At 34.7% G+C, this 23,866-nt stretch overlaps 1 protein-coding gene across 1 annotated transcript in view; it reads left to right on the top strand.

Annotated features, from left to right (window-relative positions):
- The window catches only part of Znhit6 (zinc finger HIT-type containing 6), a 54,118-nt gene that overhangs the window by 5,257 nt on the left and 24,995 nt on the right, over positions 1–23,866 (top strand). The window contains exon 5 of the mRNA XM_010636701.3: positions 2,689–2,792. Coding sequence (XP_010635003.1) covers positions 2,689–2,792 — 104 coding nt within the window. The remainder of the gene's footprint in view (positions 1–2,688; positions 2,793–23,866) is intronic.

Below are 23,866 nucleotides of genomic sequence, written 5' to 3'. Positions count from 1 at the left end.
TTAACAAGTTTTTTTTTTTTTTTTTTTTTTTTTTTGAGACAGGGTCTCACTATGTAGTTGAGACTGCCCTGGAACTCACTGTGTAGCCCAGGCTGGTCTTGAACTCACAGCTGTCCTCCTGCCTCAGCCTCCCCATTGCTGGGATTCTAGGTGTGCACCACCACGCCCAGCTTAGCATTTGATTTTTAATTCTTTTTCTTCGTTCCACATGGAAATGAGTTTTTTGTTGTTGTTATTTTATAGTAACCAACCATATTAAAATTTATCCCGGTACCTTATCTATAGACTCACACAATCCCCAGTTTGTTTCTTCCAAATCTTTATTTTTTTCTCTTCTTCTTGGCTTATTGAAATAACAAAGACCTCTGTTTCAATATCAAGTAGTAGTGTTAATAGAAGATACCTATGTTGAAAATTCCCAAGAGCACCTCTGGTTTGAAGATTCTCTAGAAAGATTCACATCGTACAATTGTACTCACAGCTGAAATTTAACATGAAAGGATATAGAACAAAATTAGGAAAGGGAAAATGTCTGAGACAAAATCTGGAGAAAACAGGTCACAAGTTTCTAATAGTTCTCTTCCATTGGAGTCACACACAGTATGATTAATTCTTCTGTTAGTAAGTTGCAAGAGTAGGGGAAAGGAAATAAGAGACAAGGAAAAATATGAGAAAAGGAAAAACTGGAAACAAAGTCTTTGTAAATAGGGGAGGGTGGAGGGGGTAAAGGGAGGGCAGAGGTATGGGGAAAAAATGAGAACCAAGATCTGTATGTAAAAGTATAAGATCCCAATGATGAATGTAACTGTACTGTATACTTAAAAAGTACCAATAAACTCAATTAGATAATAAAGAAAATAATAAGTTGCAATAACACTGGTGAGGTACTTTCTACTGGAAGGGCTCATTGGAAATTCAGTGACCAAGGGACTGATCACAAATTTCCCAGTCCCAGAATGAAAGCCAGGTTTAACAAAAGCCACATTGATTGAATAAAAAATGTAGATACAGTGATGAGCCACACGATTTTAGGAAAAGGTTTATGTCAGTGTTTAGAAATGTTTAGTATTTAGTTTCAGGCTATGTTAACTCTTCTGAACGTTTTCAACTTGTTCCTTGATGTTAGAAGGCAAACTTGCGTGAATTCTTTTTCTTAGACCTAATTTATTAGATTAAGGAAATTCTAATCTTGGTTTGATAATAAATTTTATAATGAATGGGGGTTATATTTTATCAGCTACCTTTTTAATATTCACTTTTTTCCTTTTAACCCATCATACTCTGAAAGAATGAGTAATCCTAATTCATCTTATATTTTAGGCTAAGTTTGCATGGGCTGCTATTATAATCTATTGTGCTTTTTATACTTTACAGAATTCAGTTGTATTACACATGTGCATACATTATCAATCCATTTGTTTTCTATTTCTGTTCATGAATAGAATTGATCTTTCCTTTTTGATGTCCTTAGGGTGCTGTATCAACAGGACTTCAGTTTCTTAAAGTTGGGATGGTTTCTGTTTTGTTTTGGACACATTGGCTAATACTGAAATTTTTTTCCTTGGGAGTTTGTAAAAATTTATCATTGAACCAGTGTGGCCATGCAATTTGTTCCACCGAGGTACATTTTTTCCTGTTTACAGGACTGTTCAGGTTCTATGTGTCTCTTGAGTCATTGATAGGTTTAATTTTTTGTAAAAAATCTGTGCATTTGATTGAAATTTTCAGATTTGTTGAAAGTTCTTCATAACACTCTTTTACATATCTTCAGTAGTTGTAATTTCACTTATGATATTGTTTGTGTCTTCTGTTTTTTTCTAATTCAATTGTTTCATGTTTCCTTTCTATTTTGTCCTTTTCACTTTTGTTGTTTTTGTTCTAGTTTATTTTGATATTCTTTTTCTAAAAATCCTCAAGATACATGATTAGGTTATTGTTGAATCTTAATATATATATACTGTACTTCTTTAATCTTAATATATAGTTCTTAATATATACATTCAAGAATATAAATTTCTCTTATGTATCCTACAAGTTTACCCCTTTTTAAATTGAGATTCAGTGGTGGTTAGTGGAGTAGTACATAATAGAGCCAGATGTTTTTCATATCCAATTTTGTAATGCCCACAGCAGTGGCTTCTTTAATTAGGTTTTGTACCAGGACATGCTGTGGTTCCTCCCTTGAGTAAGCTATCTGTCTAGTAATAAAATCAGGCAGTATATGGCTAACTATGGTATAAAACCCACAAATGTAAGAAGAAAAGCTATAGGGTGAAGGATATATAGTAACTTAGTCATAGAACATTTAACTAACATTTACAAGGCCTTGAGTTTAATCCCTAGCATGCCCCCAAAAAGAGAAATATCTCTGATATTCTTCCCTTTGTCTTACAAACCAGACAGTTAAAAGCACAGGCTATGGAATTGATGGACCTGCATTTTAATATAGGATGTGTCTTTCACAAATAGCTATATGATGATGGAACTGCATTAATTCTTGTTGCTAAAATGGGTATGACTATACATATCTCGCAGTATTTTTGTAAATATTGAATGAAATTTTGCCTTGAGTTGTTTGTGAAACATAAATATTTGGTACTGTAAATCTTAACTATTATTCAACACAGTTCTACTTGTTTCTGAATTGTAAAGCATTTTAAGATTAATTTATCTATTTTGTTTTATTAGATGTACTTTATGAAAAATCGTGCCCGAAGGCAAGGTATTAATTTAAAACTTCTACCCAATGGATTTACTAAGAGGAAAGAGAATTCAACATTTTTTGATAAGAGGTATGTTTCTAAATTAGTATGTCAGGGTTTTGTTGTGTCCTGTCCCCCCACCACCACCCCCAGCCCCGGTCGGGAGCATCCTTTAAAGTTAGATTTGCTGTAGAGCATTCCTACACAAAATGTGAATTTTAAACTCCCTGAATGACAAGCTAAGTTTGGTACTTGCAAGTCATATGACTATTAAAAATGGGTACATGGGCCAGGGATTTAGCACAGTGGTGCCCCCGCCTGACTCCCAAAGGTAAGGAAGGTCCTGAGCCCCGGTAACAAAATAAACAAACAAATAAATAAAAATTGCAATGTATGTATTTTCTTGATATTCTTTGAGAATATCCTCTTCAAATGTCAGTATGTATAACAAATCACCTAGGCATCTTAATATGACTCAATTTAATAGGCCTGGCTTGGAGCTCTGTATTTCTAACAGGCCCTCTAGTGATGTTAATTGTTTGAGAAGCTAGAACACTCCCAACAGCAGAAATAAAAACTGTTCCTTGGAGACCTGAGATGCTGTCAAAGTAGTTCAGAAGCTTTAGGGACAAAGTAATGAGTCCTAGAAGAAGCGCTGCACTGTTAAAAGCAATGTAGTTTTTCTTATCCTTTCTACATTGGAATTCTAAACAATAGTTCATTTAAAAGTTGAGTGGAGGAGGAGATTTTTTGTTTTGTTTTGTTTTGTTTTTTTGAGACTGACCTGGAACTCACTATATAGCCTAGGCTGGTCTCCAACTCACAGGATCCTCCTGCCTCAGCCTCCCGAGTGCTGGGATTACAGGCGTGCGCCACCACGCCCGGCTGAAGAGGAGATTTTTAAAACATTAAAGGGGACCTTGAGTACAGATAATACCATGCAGAATAGTTTGCTGCTCTCTCAAAATATTAGGTTCACAAAGCCCTAGGAGTACAGAGAGGAATAGGATTCCAAACTAGGATGCCCACTATATCTGTGTATTTTACATCTGTAGGTTTAACCAACTGCAGGTTGAAATCCAGCTTCAGAAAAAATTTCAGCTTCAGTACTAAACATGTGCACACCTTTTTTGGTCATTATTCCCTATAAGGTGTAGCAAAAGAACTATTTAGATTATTTAGGTATTACAAATCTAAGATGGGAGGATGTGCATAGGTTATATACCAATAATGTGTCTTTTATACCAGGGACTTGAGCATCCACAAATTTTAGTATTTGAGAGGTCTGTTAGAATCAATTCCTCACCTATATCAAGGGACAACTAAACTATATAACTAACCAACCACAATATTGCATGATATCTTTTAGAAATCAAGATTCTAGATATAGAGTCAGAAAACCTGTACAGGTACTTCCTCATCAGCCTCATAGTAATTTTGTGGTCTTAAATGAATTACAGTGATACCTCACTGTCAAACTGCTCTAAGCTTGACCTTCCCACTACTGGAACAATGGAGCTTGGAAAAAAAAATCCCCTAGATTTTTGTAACTTTGCTCAATACTCAAAAGTCAAACTGAGTGCTTGCTTCAGCAGCACATATGCAAAAGTCAAACTGAATATCCAATTTGAAAAAAATCTATACAAGTCAAGTAAATCACACCTCAAATCTCACTGCAGACACAAAGTCTAAGTCTGTTTTGGTCTAAATACTACGCTTGCTCACACAACATACAGTGCCTGTGTTAGTGCATTAAAACTTTTGTCATTGTGCTTTTTTTTTGCACTTAATTTATGTAAAATATAACCATGGGTCCAAAGAGATTTAGTGATACTAGCAGTGGAGGTAAAAGGAAAACAGAACCGTGATAGTTAAAGAAATAAATCATTGAAGCTGGGCGTGGTGGCACATGCCTGTAATCCCAGCACTGGGGAGGCTGAGGCAGGAGGATTGCTGTGAGTTTGAGACCAGCCTGGGCTACATAGTGAGTTCCAGGTCAGTCTCAACTACATAGTGAGACTCTGTCTCAAAAAAACCAAATAAATAAATAATAAAGATAAATCATTGCAAAATTTGTTAAAGTCCTGGAAAAATGAATTTGTAAGTATAATTTTGGAGCCCCAGAACCAATTATTTTGTTTTCTGTTGTTCCTTGTGGGAAAAATATGTTCTTTTCTCAAACTTTTCCACGTTGAAACAAAAATTTGGAATGAATTGAGTTTGACAACCAAGGTATCACTATGCTTCTTTTTTCTGAGCCCTATTTTTATTTTTACTTTCTGAAACAGTGCCTCATTATGCTGCCCAGACTAATCTCAAACTCCTGGGCTTAGTGATCTTCCTATCTCAGCCTCCTTGATAGCTGGGACTACAGGCATGTGGTACTACACCCTGTGAGCCTCATGTTGATGTAGGGTTTGGCCTAGCTAAGCATCAAGATCTTTTTCCAACTTACTATTCCAGAAGTTGAAAAAAAATGGGCTATCAGAATCATTGTTCTAATAGAATTTCCACCTTTTCATAAGATGCTATATAACTAGAAGATGATGCTTTTTTTTTTTTAATTTGTATGTTTCAAAACAGACATAATTATTTGTAAGAGTGGTTTTCCTTTTCCTAGTTAGTTTCCAAGAGTGGAGTAATTCCTTAGATTTGTCAAGTTTGAGATGATTCCTCTGTATATTTTGAAACTTAAAATATTTAGAAATTAACATAAACTGTTTGAAATTTAGAGTAACTGGCTGATGCTTTCTCAAGTATAAAATGTGTTTTGTCTTATGAAGGAAACCATTCAGAATGATTGTTATGCAAATTCTCAGTACTAAAAAGGATAAGTGTAACTTTTTAATTTCTCTGTACATGTGTGAATGTATGTAGGAAAAAGTTTCTTCTAAGAGTATTCTCTTAGTAGTTAGTATATGTCCTAAGTTATGCTATACTATTTTATAATTTCTTTTTTCCTTATGCTTGGGATCAAACCCAGATCCTTGTACTTGCTATCATTGAGCTTTACTTCTAGCCCTCTGAAAGGTAGTTTTAGAAAACTAAGTTGCTTCACCCAGATGTTTTGGCACCCAGCATTTTGAGAGGCTGAGTTAGGAGGCTCACAAGTTCCCACACAGCCTGGGCAATTTAGCAGCTTAGCAACACTCTTGCCCAACATAAAAGAGAAAAGGGCTGAAGATATAGCTCAGTGGGAAAGCCCTAGTGCCACACACACACGCACAGTACCCCCATATGAAGAAAGTTTAATGTGTAATTGTTCCTGTGGAACTATCAACAAGTTTACTATAAATAGTAGGAGACATAATAGGTACCTTAGAAGAATACATTCATTCTAACCCAGGCATCTTTTATGGTGGGAGTTTTTGGCCAGTATGAATCTAAGTCTATTAAAATCATATGCAAATTATGTAGTATGTGAATTTTTCTAAACTTTCATTGATTAAGTCATATCACCACTGTGTAAAGTAAAAAAATGCATTTAATGGAGGTAAATTTTAAAGGACTAAGTTGAAACAAACCAGATTCCCATTTTCTATTAAAAATATGGGAGTTTGATGATACTGAAAATTAATCCAAAACAAAGGTCCCCTGTTTATTTTAGAGCAGATTGCAGAATACCTCCTTAAAATAGTACCTCTTTTAGAATAGATCCTGTATCTTTTCGTATGTCATATAACTTTATGTTCACTTCCACTTACTGCTAATCAAAAATTGTTGAAAAAAATATGGAAAATCTATAGGAAGAATACTGAAATCTTATAATATCCTTATTTCTGCCTAATAAAAATTTGCTACTTCTATGACCTAAAGAGTTTTTATTATCTTGAAACCCCTTTTTCCTTTGTTTTGTACAAATATGAATATCTTGGATCAGAGATGTTTTGGATCAATATAGATCTTATTAATTTTCCAGTACAACTCATCTCTACCTCTATCAGTCTCTTGTGCTAACTGTAATACTACACTGTTTTTCTTTTTCTACTTTTTCTTGGTTTTTCACTTCTTTTCAATTCTCAAAACTTGGAATGTATAAATTCTGTTTTTGTCTATGACAACTCAATGACATATTGATTTATATGAACTACTATAGTAACTATCATTTCTAATTCAGTATATCAAACGGTTTTTTTCTACCACTCTCCAACTAGTGCTTTGGAAATTTTCTTTTTAAATTGTAATTAACATTATGGAAAGATTTGCTGTCTTTTTTCTTCTGTAATTAAACAAGGGAAATAAATCTGTACCATGTTTCAATTTTGTTAGATTAACATTTATAATGTCTTTACTTGTCCTGTCCACAGTGACAAAGCACTTACTTTACGTGTATTTAGCATAATAGAGTACACCTTTCTCTGTAATAGTACATGGCATTAATAAAACAATTAGACTTCGTGCTTCTTACTGACTTAACACTTACCATCATATCTTTCATACAGTTGCCTCCCTGGTCTTTAGGGACTTATTTGTTTTGTTGCTATTTTGAGACAGGGTCTCACTGTGTATGTATTTCAGGGTGTTCCTGAATTCACTGTGTAGCCAACCTAGCTTTGAACTTGTGATGATCCTCCTGCCTCAGCCTCCCAAGTTCTGGATTTACAGGCATGTGCGACCACACCCAGCCTTGGGTTATTTTTAATTCATGTTCCCTATTGGCTGCTGTAAATCATTGAGAAAATTTTTCAGTTCAGAAGGTTCTTGGTTGGTATACTTTTTTAACCTCTGGGTATCTGAGAATATCTTCAGTTGTTTCATACAGTAACAACTTGGCAGGATATATAGTTCTTGGTTCAAAACTACTTTTCCTTAAAACTGAAGATAGCATCCAGCAGATGCTCACCAGAAAATGCTCGATAATATCTTTGTCACCTGGGCTTAGGTGATGAGTTCTGAGCATAACCCATAAAAGAAAAAATTGATAGATTGGAATTCATTGAAAGTATAAATATTTGCTCTGAGAATGATGATGCTAAAATAAAGGCAAAATAAAAGATAGATAATAGGAAGAAGGGAGATAGAACTTTTGCAAAAAAGAAGGGGACCAAGAGATGGAGAGGGAAGCAGAGAAGGGAAGGGAAGGGTAAGAATTAAGATGTATTATGAACATGTACCAACTCCCCACAACGTATGTTATTATATACTGCAAGCCTGTACTAATAAAAGCTAGAAATTAATAAAAAATAAAACAATGAAATAAAACTGAAGATAACAGTATCGTTCCATTGTCTCCTGGCATATAGAATTTCAAGAGAAGTTCCCCTGTGAGCCTTTTCGACTTGTAGGCATACCCTTTTCTTCAACTCAAAAATTTTCTTCAATTACTTCGATTATCATTTCAGCTTCATTTGCTTTGGTCTCAATGTCAGGTATTTCTCTTACACAGATTTGCGTCTCCTAGACCAGCCTTCTAGGTCTCTCCCTGCTTCTTCAATTTTCTCGTCTTGACTTTTTTTGTCTTTTACTCTACATTCTGTGAGAGTTTCTCGTTTTACATTGACTTCAGTGATTTGATTTTGTGCCCAATCCAGCTTACACATTTTCATTCTCTGTCAACTCTCAGAACCTTTCCACAAACTCTTAACTTTGCTTGATCATTGAACATATATCTTTAATGCCCTCTACTATAAAATGTTTAGCATTTTATAGCTCTCCTTTGTACACTGATGTATTTATTTTAAGAGGGACATGTTTTTGATTACTTAAGCTCTGTTCCTTTCTTCTGAACGGTGTTATTATGACCCTTTCAACAGTTCTTCTTAGGGTCCAAAAATTAAGGAGGTCTTCCAAAGGCTGGAACAAAACTGAAGAATGTCCAAATGGATTTTTGTTTAATTTCATACCTTCATTTTAGGGTCATTTTTCTCCTCTCTTCAGGTTTCCAGTAATGAACTCTGACAAAGAGTATGTTTTTCAGTTTTTATCTGAAAATAGAAAAAACAGCTATCAAGAAATCAAATACAGTACTAAATGCTTTTGAGGTTATGGGGGAATAGGAGCCCGTCTACATTGTTGCTGGGTGTGTAAACTAATACAACTTGCATACCAGCACAGTTCGCAATAGCAAAATCTTGGAAGTAGCCATTATGTCCTCAACAGATGAATGGATAAAGAAAATGTGTTATTTATACACAATGAAGTATCAGATTGCTATAAAGAAGGATAAATTTGAATCATTTGTAAAAAAAAATGAGTGCATCTTGAGACAATAATGTTAAGTGAAATAAGTCAGACACTCAAGCTTAAAGATCACATCTTTTCTCTTGAGAAACCCAAAGTATAATTTACAGAGCAGTTTTTGTCTGAAAAAAAAATTTTTTTTTATTTTTTTTAAATGTTTTGGTACCGGGGATTGAACTCAGGTCCTTGCGCTTGCAAGGCAGGCCACCGAAGAACTGAGCTAAATCCCCAGCCCTTGTCTGAAAATATCTTTATTTCAGTCTTTTTTATTTTAGTGGAAATACATAAAAAAGCACACACACACATCATGAGTGTGCCATGCTTAAGAAAGAATACAGTATTTTACTAGAACCCCAGGATCTACCTACACCTCCTTCCATAGTTAACTATATCACTAACTTCCATCCTTACAGATCAGTTTTGCCTATTGAATTTTTCCTGAAGACTTTCAAGCATAAAATAGAAATTTGCTGTTAGTACCCCTATACTTGCCATCTGGATTCTGTCATTAACATTGTACTCTACAGTGTTTTATTCCATGTTTATCCTTCACTTAAGTTTTTTATGTGCACCCTTAAGTAAATGTAGGCATCACTAAGCTGATCCCTGAATAGTTCTGCATCAAGCATACATTTGCTGAGTTTTGACAGATACTTATATATGTATGACCTGGTCCCTGCCTATATATAGAGCATTACATTATCACCACCCTATATTTTTCCCGGCTAGTTCTTCTCTCTAGAGATAATCTCTTCTAACCAATTCCTTCCCATGTAAAATATCTTAAATTGATACTTATTTTATTACCAGTTTAGTTATTGTTTTCTCATTTATTTTACCACTATTTGAGACTATTATTGTTTTTGGGGGGGTGGGGGTTGTTTGGTTTTCTTTTTATTTGTTTGTTTTTGTTTTGTGGTGTTTTTGAGACAGGGTCTCACTATGTAGTTAAGGCTGGGTTTGAACTATGTAGCCCAGGCTGGCCTCAGAATCTCAGCAATCCTCCTGTCTGAGCCTGCCAAATACTGGCATCACAGAAATGTGCCACCACACCCAGCTCTAAGAACATTGTTATTTAGATAGTTTTTCTTTTTTCATTTCCAGTTGCTTTTAAGAAGTTCACTTTGTCTTTGTCTGCAGTTTCATTATGATATATGTCTTAGTGTGATTTCTTTTTATTTATCTTCCTTGGGATTTGATGTGTTTTTCAATCAACTATGATAATTCTGGAAATTTTTAATGAATTATCTTAATTCTTTATTTGTTTTTGCTACAAGGTTAGCAATTTATTTAGCTGTATTGTTCAAATCACTTTCTTTCCTCCTGTGTGTTTAATTAATATCATCTTTAGCCCGTGTACTATATTTGTTTCACGGGTTTTTTGTTTGTTTCTAGAAACCGTGTTTCTTTCCCAAATTTAATTGTATATATTATGTTTTAAACTTCATTTTTCTCTTCAGTAATTCATAACACTACTTGTGTGAATTTAGTATTTGAAGTTCTTGGAATTCTAGCCCTATTATCTGCTCTTGCTATGATTCCTGGTTATGACGGTTTCTTTCCTTGTTTTATTGCTAATATTACTTGTAGGGCTTTATGTAGAAGATGGTATGCATTTGTTTATGCCAGATACTTATTGGCGCCAATCTGGAGCCTTCTTCTTTTTTTTTTTAATTTTAGGTTTTTGAAACGGGGTCTCTCTTTGTAGTGTACCCTAACCCTTGAACTCACTATGTAACTCAGGCTGTCCTCAAAGTCATGGCAATCATCCTGCCTTAGCCTCCCAAGTGCTGGGATTATAGGCATGTGCCACCACACTTGGCATTGGAACCCTCTTTAATATCTCCATATGATGTTTCTCAAACTGTATGAGTTGTAATTGAAGCCCAAATACATACATTTGAGAAAGCTACAGTTACACATTCTCAATTAAAATTTCTTGCTTCTGCTCACCACTCTTTGCCTCTCTCTAAAACACCAATCCAAGGTCAGTAGATTTCCTTGTCATCTGCCTATACTAGTGGATGGGATTTTTCTGCTTTATCCCCTCCCTGGTCTTACATTGAATATAGTTTGAGGTCTCCAGCTTATATAAGCCCAACACCTTGTTTCATGTCACCCATAGCTTTTGAAAGAAAAGCTTGTTGGTTATCAAGATTGTCAAAGGCCTCTAGGGTAAAGATAGCTTTAGTTTTCCAAGGTGATTTTCAATTCTTCATTCCTCTTGACCTCTAGACACTTCTCTTGCTTCCTGATAGGTTCGATTTCTTTGTTATTTTTCTCCAGGATTTGTTAATATATGCAACTGACAGAATTTTTGGATTATGTTCTCTGCCATGTTTCTCTAAATATTTAAAATAAGTACTCACCCTACTGGCAAAACTAAAAGTCAGTAGTAGGAAACAGGCAGATCAGAAAAGCAGACTTTTTCACCTAACAGTTCCACTCCTAGGGATTGTCTGATAAGAAGGAAAGTACATAGGAAGAAAGAAGTCATTGTCATGCCTTCCTAATTTAAATGTATTTATATGGAATGATTGCCAAAATCAATAAGTGAATAAGGATAGATATAAAAACCATATGACTATTGTGTGAAAAATAAGATTCACATACATATATGCTTATGCAGTAGTTCTTGTCATCCACAGGTAACTCATTCCAAGACCTCCAGGTGATTCCTGAAACCAACAAATAGTACTAGACTTTACATATAGTGTGTGTGTGTGTGTGTGTGTGTGTGTGTGTGTGTGTATACATGTGTATACATATATATGCACATACACATATATATCCCCATAGTAAAGTTTAACTCGTAGATTAGGTTCAGTGAGAGATTAGTAATAACAACTAGTGTTGAGATAGAAAAAGTATAACAAAATGCTATAGTGAAGATTAGCAGAAGTGGTCTCTTTCAGAATACTTTATGTACTATGCTCATTCTTCTTTTGATGATGCAAGATGATACAGTGCCTACATGATACACATATATATCCCCATAGTAAAGTTTAACTCGTAGATTAGGTTCAGTGAGAGATTAGTAATAACAACTAGTGTTGAGATAGAAAAAGTATAACAAAATGCTATAGTGAAGATTAGCAGAAGTGGTCTCTTTCAGAATACTTTATGTACTATGCTCATTCTTCTTTTGATGATGCAAGATGATACAGTGCCTACATGATGAATGGAAGTGAGGTATAATGCTTTCTGGTGCAGCGCAGTACTGTCAGAACATATTTTCTATCATGCCTTCCATTCACAAACAATACCTTTTCCGTCTTAACTAAGCTCATACATCCTGTGGCCATAACTTTTGCAGTTTGAGGTACAACAGCAAAACTAGCACAGATTTCCTTTCTCACAGTTTCATAGGTAGATATGTTCTTTTCCTAGATTCTGGCAACCATAGCATATGATTTTTTCTTCACTTAAATCAAGACTTTTGTCTTTTTACTTAAGGGAACACTTTATGGCTTCTCATTGGCAAATCCAAATTGCCAGCTTCACTACTCTTGTAGTTTGGTGGCCATTGTTAACTAAAACAAGGACCACTTATTAAACACAAGTCCTGCAATACTGTGATAATTGATCACAGTAGCTACTGTGATTGCTGCTCCCTGACTTATGGGTAGCATATATGGGGTGAATACAATGGGCAAAAAGGATGATTTTTGCAAAAGAGCACAAGATTTCATCACATTAGTCAGAACAGTGAGCAGTTTAAAACTTATAAGTTGTTTACTTATGCAGTTTTCCATGTAGTATTTTTCAGACCACAGTTGACCATAGTAACAAAGTGAAACTACTGATTAGAGGGACTGCTTACTATATTATAAAGGGGTAATAGTTGTTACCTTTAACAAAGGTATCTTTCTGTAGCTGTGACAAAAATACCACAGACTAGGTAATTTTTAAAAGAAATTTTGGGGACTAGTGGTCCTGGGAGCTGGGAATATTAAAAATAGTCAAGGGAAACTGAGTGAAAGGAAGCAGTTTTGGAGTTTTTTGTGCTTTTTACCATGTAAATACATAAATTTTAAATTTCATGTTTTTTATCCACATCTAACACTCTTTCAGTTGTATATAGTGTTTTGCTGGTAGAAACCATAGGTATCAAACCTGGTGACTGTATTAGTAGTTCTTAGATAAAATGTCTCATGTGGTTGCAAAGTGCCTCATTTCATTTTCCTGCCTGTTTTGGTCAGAGATCAAGTGCAGAGGGAATACATTTCAGCTTATCAATTGGACGAAGGAATTTAATTGAGGGATCCCTGTCAGTAAACTTAGTTGAGTATTTCTTAACTGAATTAGTTGGAATTTTTGGGGTTTGGGGGTATCTGCATAGATTTTATCCATCGAGCACCTTAAATCTGAAATGGACCAAATTGACATTCAAAAAGTTTTAAATGTTGGAACATTTTAGATTTTTATATTAGGAACACTCAGCCTGTACTTTTAGATTAACTCTAGGTTCAAATCTTTTGCCTTCCGTTCTCCCCTGTTTGTCTCCACATGACTTCAGTGTTCAGTTCTTCTCTTCACGGTTGTCCCACTTTCACATTAGAACTGTTGCATTTTTAACTTCTCAACCCGTCATTTTGACCTGGGTTCTTTAAGTCTGTATGCATTTCTTTTATGCTTAGAAAATTAAAATGGTAGAAGTATGCCTATTACTAAACGACTGTATGAATTAATATATAAGAGCCCTAGTCCTGTTTAAGAAGCTAGCCACTAGATGTCCCTGTTGTAAAGAAATAACAAATCTTTTACAAATTAAAAAAAAATTCTTATTATTCTTTATATATAATTATACCATTCTAATTATATTGCAGTGACATAACCCACCAACCCCTTTATTGATGTCAGTAGAACTTTTTCCTTGGTTATGTTTGGTAATCCACTTTATAAAGGACAGGATTTTTACAAACACTGTATCTTTATAAATGGAATGAATTTGTACTTTGCTGCAAACTGACTTTAGAAAAGAACAAAGGAAAATGAAATGATGGGTTTAGCGGTTGTGGTCATAGACAAGTGGATTTGCAGTGAGATTTGGGGGATTACATAATAGGTGCTCAGTACAAACTTGTTGACTGATTGAAATGTTTAGCTCTGTGGTTTCTTTGCTATTACAGCTTTGATATAGTTTGATGGAAAGTTTTTTAGAACAACAGCGAAGACTTAGGAAAACCATGTGAAAGAATAGAAGCCTAATGATTCCCTCGTGAGGCCTTTATTTACTGCAGCCATCCATATGATGGTAGGGGGTTCTAGTGACAGAGCATCACAAAGGATGTACCTTTCCATGGCAATAGAAAGCAGCACTGTGAATGTAGAAAGCCCCATTGGTCATTGTAGAGTCCCTGACCCGATAGACTTAGAGAAGTCTTTTCTCAGACACCGTCTGACCCTTTGTGGTAATGTGCCTCCAGAATATGTCCCTCTCCTGTCATTTCTTTGGATACAGCATTTATCAGCTACATTCACCTATCCAGGCCCTTTTTATCTCACTCTGAACTATTGAAGGAACCTAAGGGCTATCTCTGCCTTTGCTGTCTCCTCACTTCAGTCACTCATTCTGTTCCTAGATACTTTTTTGTTTTTTTGGTACCAGGGATTGAACTGAGGACCTTGTGCTTGCAATGCAGGAAGTGGCACCATTGGGCTAAATCCCCAGCCCATAGATGCATTTTTATAAAACGTGATTTTAGCATAACGGTAACCCACTCAAAATATTAATACCTCTATGTCCACAGTAGTCACTAGATCATAGATACCTTCATGGGCCAGATGCAGAGTGCCAGTTGATAAACTTTGTCATCTTACCTCCTGGCTTTGCGGTGTATAAAGTTCTCAAATGTGTGCTCCTTCCAAGGCCTAAAATTAAAGCCATCTTCTTTTCCCTGCTAGTTTGAAATTGCTACCTTTCAGGCAATTAGAAATATCTATTTTAAGTATTTCTCATTAAGAGTCTTCTTGTGTATTTACTTGTTAAAAAAAGACTTATACGTAATATTTTTAAACATTTGTATTAACCATAACAAAATTAACTCTTATGTGAAAGGGAGATTTCTTGGCAAGTTACTTCCTCTCTGTGCCTATTACCATATCTGAAATACACAATAATAGTACTAGTTTTGTGCATAGTGGTTTTTAATTTAGAATCCATGTCAGAATTAACTGTGAGGCTGTTTCAAATGCAGATGAAAACCACTGCCTATGTGCCAATAAGTCACCAATTTTCATCTCAATTCAGCCAGTGGGAAAACAGGTTGGCAGACTCATAGAGCAGTATGTATTTAATGATCTCAGAAAGTACTAGGAGGTACAGTAGTAAATGCGTTCTCACCCTGAGGGGATTGTCGCTCATTGAGAGCAGGGGACAGGGAAAAACTTCCCAGGAAAGATTAAGATTTCCAGAACAGGGCTGGGGATTTAGCTCAGTGAATCTGCTGCCTGCCTTGCAAGTGCAAGCACCCGAATTCGATCCCCAGTACCAAAAACAAAAAACAAAAGAAAAGGTTTCCAGAACATGTTCTGGAAAGACAAGGAACTGTTTTTATGCTATGTTCCTCCAGATAGAGGAAAGGGTAGTCTGGAGGTAAAACTGTCAGATGCAGAAGCACAGAGTAGCAATTTAGGACAACATGAATAGATTTGTGTTTCTAGAATCTGGGGGTAGGAGTTGATGAATGATAGGGGTGAAGTTGAAGACAGGCCCACTGTGCTATGCCAGGAGTTTTAGGTAGGGTTGAAAACTGTGACCAGAAAGTATTCCTGTTCCTAAAGTGATCCACACCTAAATATGAGTCTTTGTAGTCTGTCCTCATTTGATCTCCTAATGTAGTCAATAAAATGGACCCATACTGTTCTTCAAAATTCTGAAATGTCTTCCTCTTCTCTATTTCCCAGTCATCTGTGAAAGTACACGGTAGCTCGTCTTCTTTCATACGTCTTTGACTAAGTTCCGATAGCACGTATTTTCTGCATAGTTAATATGAAGTAGATGCTGGTATTTAATGCTGGTTTTCATTTTTTTATACATTTGTCTACTATCCTTTCTATTCTGGTATTTTTTTTAGTAGATGCTTCAGTGCCATTTTGAATGATTTTTTTGTTTTGTTTTGTTTTGTTATGTAGGACTTTTCCGTGAATTACAGGAAGGTCAGTTTTCCTGGCCCATACCTGGTAAATGTCTCTGTGTTCCCCAGTCTTGTAAACTCAAAACTCCCAAGCCATTTCCAAATGGCCATATTCTCTCCACTGTACCTTCAGTTGAGAACAGCTTTTAAGTACTTGAGTATTTATCAATTATTTGAAACAACATGTTCTTTTTCATTTTAGTATTTACCTGTTAGATTGGTTTTCTTAATACACTCTCCACTAAAGCCAATACCACACAGTTAACCTGTTTCCTATTATCATGTAGTGGGGGGTACTAATTTTTAAGAGGGCAAAATATATAAATGGAACTTTTCAAAGTATTTTCATAATGATGTAAGACATAAAATTGTGGTTTTTTTATTCTCCCAAATTCTAGTTATTTTAATTCATACTAAGTAACTAAACAGATCCTGTGTGCTTCCAAAAACACTATCATGATACTAATCCTAATAAGATAAATTATTTTATGAGGAATAATTGCATTTATTTTTGAGAGACTATAAATTTTCATCTTGAAATATATTTTAAAAGGTTAAATACCCATAAATGAAAGATTATGTAGATATTTCCCATGTTTTTTTTTCTTAAACAGTTTCAAATTATGCTAGGTTTTCTTTTAGCTTTAAATTAAAATAAGATTGTTTGGCTGACATTGAAAATGCTTTTTTTCATGAAATTCCATCAAGTATTACTTGCTGCTTTCAAATGTCATCACAATTAACAATTTTAGTGTCCTCTTTTCTATTGCTTGTAAATGAAAGATGAAACCTAGCGAGAAGAAACCTTTTAATCCCTGTAATCAGCTAGAATGCTTTAGTTTTCATGAAATAGGATTGCTAGTTCAAACTGGCTGGAGGTATTATAAGAAGGGCACTTTGGCTCTCATCACTGAATGTCCAAAAGAGATAGGGTGGACTTCAGTGTTAAAAGATGGAATAACTTGCTTATTTCATTAAAGGCTCACTTTGATTTTTCACTGGATCTTCTTATTGTTATCAGGATACTGATATTAGAAATTGTGAATTACAGCAGATATCCATAAGGAATGCTTATCTTCCAGCAATACTGAGCAGGAGGTCACAAACTCAGCCATTTTTAAACCACTTAGGTCACCTGTCAAATCCTGAGCCATTATGTCCAGGAACATATGAATCTTGTTAAGCCAAAAGGCACCTACTTGTGGCCCGGGGGTGGGGGGGGTCTATTCATTAAAGTGTGGTTATGGATTAAGAGGAATGGTGCTAAGAGGTAGGGATGGCTGACACTTTTTTTGTCTTTTGTTTTTTTTAATATGAAAACAGGGCTGAGAATTTATCTCACTGGTGCTTCTGCCTGCCTCACAAACGCAAGGTCCTGAGTTCAATCCCCGGTACCAAGAAAATAAATAAGTAAATAAGAAAATAAGAAAACAAATATTTAAAATAGCAGCAGTGATACATTTGAATCAGCAGTTTTAAAAAAAATACATGATTAATTATTGAACTTTCATTTCTGGAAAGTTCATAATAGTATGGTAAACTGTAGACTCCAGAATTATGGTATTTTTGGGGTTCAAATACCATACCAGCTTTGCCACTTAGCAGCTGAATACTGACTTTAAAGAAGTCACTTTCTTCGTTCTACCTTAATGATCTTATCTGTAAAATGAAATATTTATAGTTACAAGTATTAAATGAGTTAATCCAGGAGTATTTAGAAACATGCCTGACATATAAAAGGTACTCTAATAAAATATCATTATTATTATTGCTACTTGCTAGTAAGCCCTGGTAAAAAGGATCTATTGAAGTTTCTTTTTCTGTTGTAGTTGTGTTTTTGTTACCAGGGATCGAACTTGGGTCCTTGCGCTTAGCAAGGCAGGCGGCAGAACCACTGAGCTAAATCCCCGACCGAGGACCTACTGGAGTTTTTATAACCTGTTTGTTGTTTCTAATTAAATAATATAGTATTATGAAAATCAGATATGTGGAAAGCATTAGCTTAGCTCAGGGAGTGTCTGATTTGTTTCTTATTGCTAGAACAACGTACCTAAGATCAGGTCCTAAAGAAAAAAGATATATTTTCATGGCTGTGGAGTCTAAAAAATTAAGAGCATGTTGCTGGCATCTGATTAGGGCTTCTGGCTATATCATAACATGGTGGAGTTGTCTGGCATGCTCAAGGACTAGAGTCTGTTACATAATACTACCAAAATTTAACATAGTAGAGGGTATCACATGGCAGGAGAAAGCATGGAACAAGCAAACCAGAGAAAGCTCCCTTTTATAACAAAACCATTTCTATCATAATCTATTAATATATTTATGGAAAATCTGTTCATGAAAGCAGAGCCCTCAGTGTCCAGTCACCTCCCCAAAAGTCCCATCTCTCAACACACTGTATTGAGGAAAAAATTTCTTTCTAACACATGAATTTTTGGAGGATGTGTTTACACCATGGCATGGACGTACTTAAATTTAAAAATCAGAAGTAAAAATGTCAGGCATATTGGAATTGACATGGTATGTCAGTGTGATTCTCAAAAGTAGTAGGAAAGTTTCTCTCAATAAGTACCATCAAAAGCTTTAAGGTCAATGTCCAAAATATAATATAGCTGACACTGTAAGAGTTAAGTAATAGGATGATAGATTTTCCTCTAAACCCTTCATTCCACTCTTTAAACTTTTCTTGTACATTAACTATACAATAGAATCCTTACTACTTACAGTTCATTTAAGGCCCTTTATAACATGATGTTGATGCACACATATATACTTTATCTTTAGCCACTAATCACTAGTTTCAGTGTAAGTAGAGTTTGCTTTTAAACTCATGACAAAATACAGTCAATTAAAGGCATTGTAGTATTTCCGCTCTAAACCTCATAATTCAGACATTGAATGGAAGGTAAAATTATAACATCATTGATAACAGTAATGGTTTGTACTGTATTCTGAACTCTGGATATACTTATTTAATCCTGTGATAGTCTTACTTTGCTATTGTACTGAGAAGACTAAGGCACAAAGATTATGTCTTGCTCAAAATCACATTGAGTGATTAAATCGTTAGGCTAGGATTTAAACACAAGGGTCCACTTAACTTTTCCCTGTCCTACTTCTGAGTATTATCATATATTAAGTGTTCTTGCTGTGTAGAATGTCAAGAGAAAACAGGATGCTTTCATATGAAAATTGTAAAGTGAAAGGAAGCACGCACAGTACCCTTGATTAGTGATTAACTCATGGCCCAGCAAAGAAGTTAGCATTGGTCTAGTCCCCTCTCAGTCTCTGTTCTTAGTGCCTAGTGAGCCCTCAGTAATAATCTCTGAGTAAATATTGGTTAATCAGTGTCTGAATGAAATGAGAATTGGTGATTTTTTTTCTAAGAACAAGAATATGCAAGCTTCTTTAAACTTTGCATTAGAAATCTTAGTTCTGAGAATTATGTAACTCATAATTATGACCTGTTTCTTAGATACTTTTTAGGCTATCAAAATAATTGGATATGTAACTCCAATTCTCACTGGCTAGTAGTTTCTAAAATACAAAGGGGACATCTTAATAATTTTTGTAAGGAAATACTTTTAAGTTTAGAAAAAAATGTTAGAATTACATCTTTCTATCATGTCTTCACAATGAAAAAAAAAATCTTTGCAGATCTTAGAAAATAAGCCTTTATGTGCAAGTTATCTAATACAGACATATTCTTAAGAAATTCTTTTTACTGTTAAAAAATAACCATAAAAAAAAGTCTGGGACATACTTTCATACTTGTGAATACATGATATATAAATATATATTTTAAATATAGATAGTCATTCGATATGCACATTTTTCTGTATCATTGCATATAGCTTCAGTACATAGTAGCATTATCAGTAACTGTGATGCATTGGGAATAATAATAAATATTCAAATCTCTATCTCATTGTTTTTCAAGCAGTAACCTTTACCTCCCAGGGAACATTTGTAATATCTAGAAATATTTTTGTCAGTATTTCCATTCTTGACAAACTAGAGATCCCTAGGGCACAATAACATTATTGTTGTTTAAGTTCCGCCTTTTTGTATGGCTGCTTCACATTCATTGTATATATCTTTATATTGAATTTATTTAATCAACGTTCTGATGACATACATTTAGGCTGTTTCTGTTTTTCCCTATTGTAAAATGTAGGGAAGTGGATATTTTGTACATATCTTATTACTTGCCCACTTATTTCTTTAAATAAATTCTTGTGAATAAAACTGTTGAGGCAAAATATGCACCTTTAATAGTAAATTTTTATGTGCCGCTTTTATGAAATTAAACTGCTAGAAGCTAGTACCACTTTATTCAGTAGAGTGTCCTTTTTACCACACTTCCTTAGTATTTCTATTTTTTAAAACATCTCTGTCAATCTGATAGGTAAAACTTTTTTTTCAATGATTGTGAATATCTTATTGTAACATGATGGCAGTTCCATTTAGAAGCAACTGATGACTTTTGATTTTCATGTTTCATGGATTCTAATAGTGTTTCAGATATTAAAAATGGCAATTTTAAGTCATGGAGTCAAAAGAATAATTGAATATATGTGCATAGAAACTCTCGTCCCAAATATGTCTTCATCCACATATCACTTTTTGAAACTGTGTGAGGAATTATCTTAACAGTTTCTAGTCAGCAAGAGTTGGTAAATAGGTACCCTGTGTAACTCACTTAATATTAGGTGTAAAATAGTATTTATTTCCCTTCATTTAATGCATGTGCCATCTCTTTCTCGGTCTTCTTTTTTTCCCCATTATCACATCCCGGGTACCCTTTGAGACATTTTCTTAATTGTCTCCCCTGTGGTATTTTAATACCATAATATCTAAGATATTGTCACCCCTTCAGGGAACCAGATTTTGCCCCCATTGGAGTAATAGTACTCCCATTAAGAGTGTATCCTTTTTGCATGTCTGACAACCTTTGTATTGATATTTGGGAGAGGTGTGTTAAAAGCTTTGCTGTAAATAAATAGGTTTCATAGGACTCAGAGAAGGAGTTGGTATTTCTATTATTTTATCCATTCTCTAGAAGGGAATATTAGGGTTAGTAATTGCTGCTGTTGCAGAAAGAACTGGTAAATGACACACAGAGACACAGAAGTGGGTAAAACAGACAAACAAAAAATTTACTTTGCTAGCAAAGGGTCAGCCTGCACCAAGGGCTGTGCTAAATGACCCACCCTGGGCTGGGTTACAGTCTGCCTTTTATAGGAGTTTTATAATCATGAGCTCATTTTAGGTAGTTCGATAAGACATTCCAATTCTCTCAGTTCCCATCACAAATCATGGTCACAAGACAGTTTAATTTTAACCCAATGTAGCACCTTCTTTGTGGTTAGGATGTTTGTCTTTAGGATTTGCCTAATTAGCTATTCTAGCCCACAAGAGTGGGGATCAGGTTTGGGAAAACTGGACTGGTGACATTCCTTTTATCTCTTTTGTAGTCATGCTATTTACAGAAAGTTTAGGTTTTAGGGTCTAAGTGTACTTTGCTTGTAAGGTATGAGGATTGTTATCTTAGTTTAAACATCTGGTCTCACCCAGGGGATACGGCTAAGCACCTCTGGCATCTGTTAATCTTATAACATTTTAAACTGGGGCTACATGCCTTCAAGCTTTGTAGTTAATGATGAAACCTCTGGTATCGTCCTAAGAAACAAGCAAGCAAAGCAAATTACAGAAGGGAAAGACAAATTATTCTGTATTTCCTTAACATTTTGTAGGTTTCAGACTATTACAGAAGTTCTCTTTATCACTACTATTATTTCACCAATCCTGTTTTCAAACTAAACATATGCCTTGGAGTACCTAGTTACCTAGAATATTCTAGGCACAATATTTTCATTCTTTAGAAAGTTGATGTGCCAGCTGGAGTGGTGGTGCATACCTGTAATCCCAGCACTCGGGACACTAAGGCAAAAGGATCACCACAAGTTCAAGGCCAGCCCAGGCTACATAATGAGTTCAAGGCCAGCATGAATTATACAGTGAGACCCTGTCTCAAAAAAAAAAAATCGATATGCCAAAGACACAGTTACGTTATAGTTGAAAGCATTTGTTGAATTTAGAAAACGGTAGCATTGGAGCTAATATTAATCTTCAAACCGCTATCCTGGTGGTTTTTAAACAGTGATTTTGCCTCCCAGGGGACATTTGCAGTGTCGGGGAGCATTTTTAGTTGTCAGAACTGGGAGGGGGTTAATAGTGGCATCAGTGGGTAGAGGCCTGGGATGCTGCTAATTTTCCTGCAATGCAGAAGGCCGCCCCTTCTATCAGGCCTAAGATGTCTACACTGCTGAAGTTCAGAAATCTTGAGCTATCCTAATGATTGTACTTCTTAGAATTTCTCTTTAAAAAATAATACAAGTAGTTTCTGAGATGTGGGTGTATGTGTATTTTTTTAAATAGGACATAGGTTATGATATGTAATTTTGGAAATTGAGAAACTTAATTCTTTAAGTCTCAGGAAGAGATTTGATTGCCCATGTCAAAACTAGCTTGAATTTCAGAACTGTTAAAGAATTGGAAACTACTTTAGATAAAACTAACTTACTCATTTTACCTGGTCTTTATATAACTCTTTCACTTCCAGTTCTCTACCTTGGGTGATAGTACAGTACAAAAGTCATCAACTATATGAACAACTTTTTATTTCCTAGAAGAAAAAAATGTGTCTCAAAAATATGATAAAATGTAAATGGATTGAAACTGAAAAAAATGAATATTCTGTATCCTCTTTTTTTCTGTTTTTGAAATATTGTAAGATGACATTTAAAAAGTAGATATACTTTTCAAATTTATTTATGTTTGGGCCAGGGTTTTAGCTCAGAGGTTCGGCCACCTGCCTTGCAAGTGCAAGGACCTGAGATCGATCCCCAATACCAAAAAAAGAAAAAAGAAAAAAACATTTTTTTGTTTATGTTTGAACAGAGACTAAATATAGAAAGATTTTTATAATGGTTATAATTTATATATAATTAAAAAATAACTATTATAATCACAATTAGTTAAACAGAAAAAATGATTTGTGTTTGGAATGTGCCTTCTGACGATATTCAGGGTCTACTAAATGTTAAAGGTGAATGGTTCTTGAAATTACTCAAGCAATGACTAGGATAATTATGATTTACAATTTTGCAAGGTGAGCAAATTGGGCTTCTTTTTTCCCTCTATAAGTTAATGTGAAAAAATAAATAACAGACGGAACTGATATATCTTGGCTTTTTAATAGTGAGATTATGTAATATGACCGTTTCACAGATAAAGAACATTGCAAGGTGTTTTGTTTTGGAAGAATTATTTAATGAAAAGTAATGACTACTTCATATTCAAAATATTTTTTTAATTCTTTTTCTTTGAGACTTTAGATATCTGGCCTTTATATTAGTAAAGGGTACTTTTTGACTGTTTAATTTTCTAAAAGTTTATTCTGTAAGTAGCACTGTAAACATAAGCATAATTAATCATAATTCTCCCTAGTTTTTATCAAAAACTGTCACATTGCTGAAGAAAACTGTCATATTTTGATATATAGTAACCTAATGAATGAAATTTTACTTGGATTTTTGTTTATTATTTCCTAATAAAATATTGACTGAATTATGTGTTTGTTGGAAGATAACACTATCAGATTATATTAGAAGACAGTTGTTTTAAATTTGGAGGACATACTGCTAAGGGATGGGTTTCCAGAAGATACTGAGCTTTGCTTGAAGAAGTTGCTTCCAACTATAACAGGCTGTTAAAAGTTTCTTCTAAACAGGAAAACATTGTGTGAAATCATCATGTTGTAAAGACTTTTAAGTATCT

Source organism: Fukomys damarensis, unplaced genomic scaffold (assembly GCF_012274545.1).
Source record: "Fukomys damarensis isolate Sample0158 unplaced genomic scaffold, DMR_v1.0_HiC HiC_scaffold_33, whole genome shotgun sequence".
Classification (NCBI taxonomy): Eukaryota; Metazoa; Chordata; class Mammalia; order Rodentia; family Bathyergidae; genus Fukomys; species Fukomys damarensis.
The sequence above is the reverse complement of the archived record's forward strand: the minus strand, read 5'-3'. Positions and strand labels throughout refer to the sequence as shown.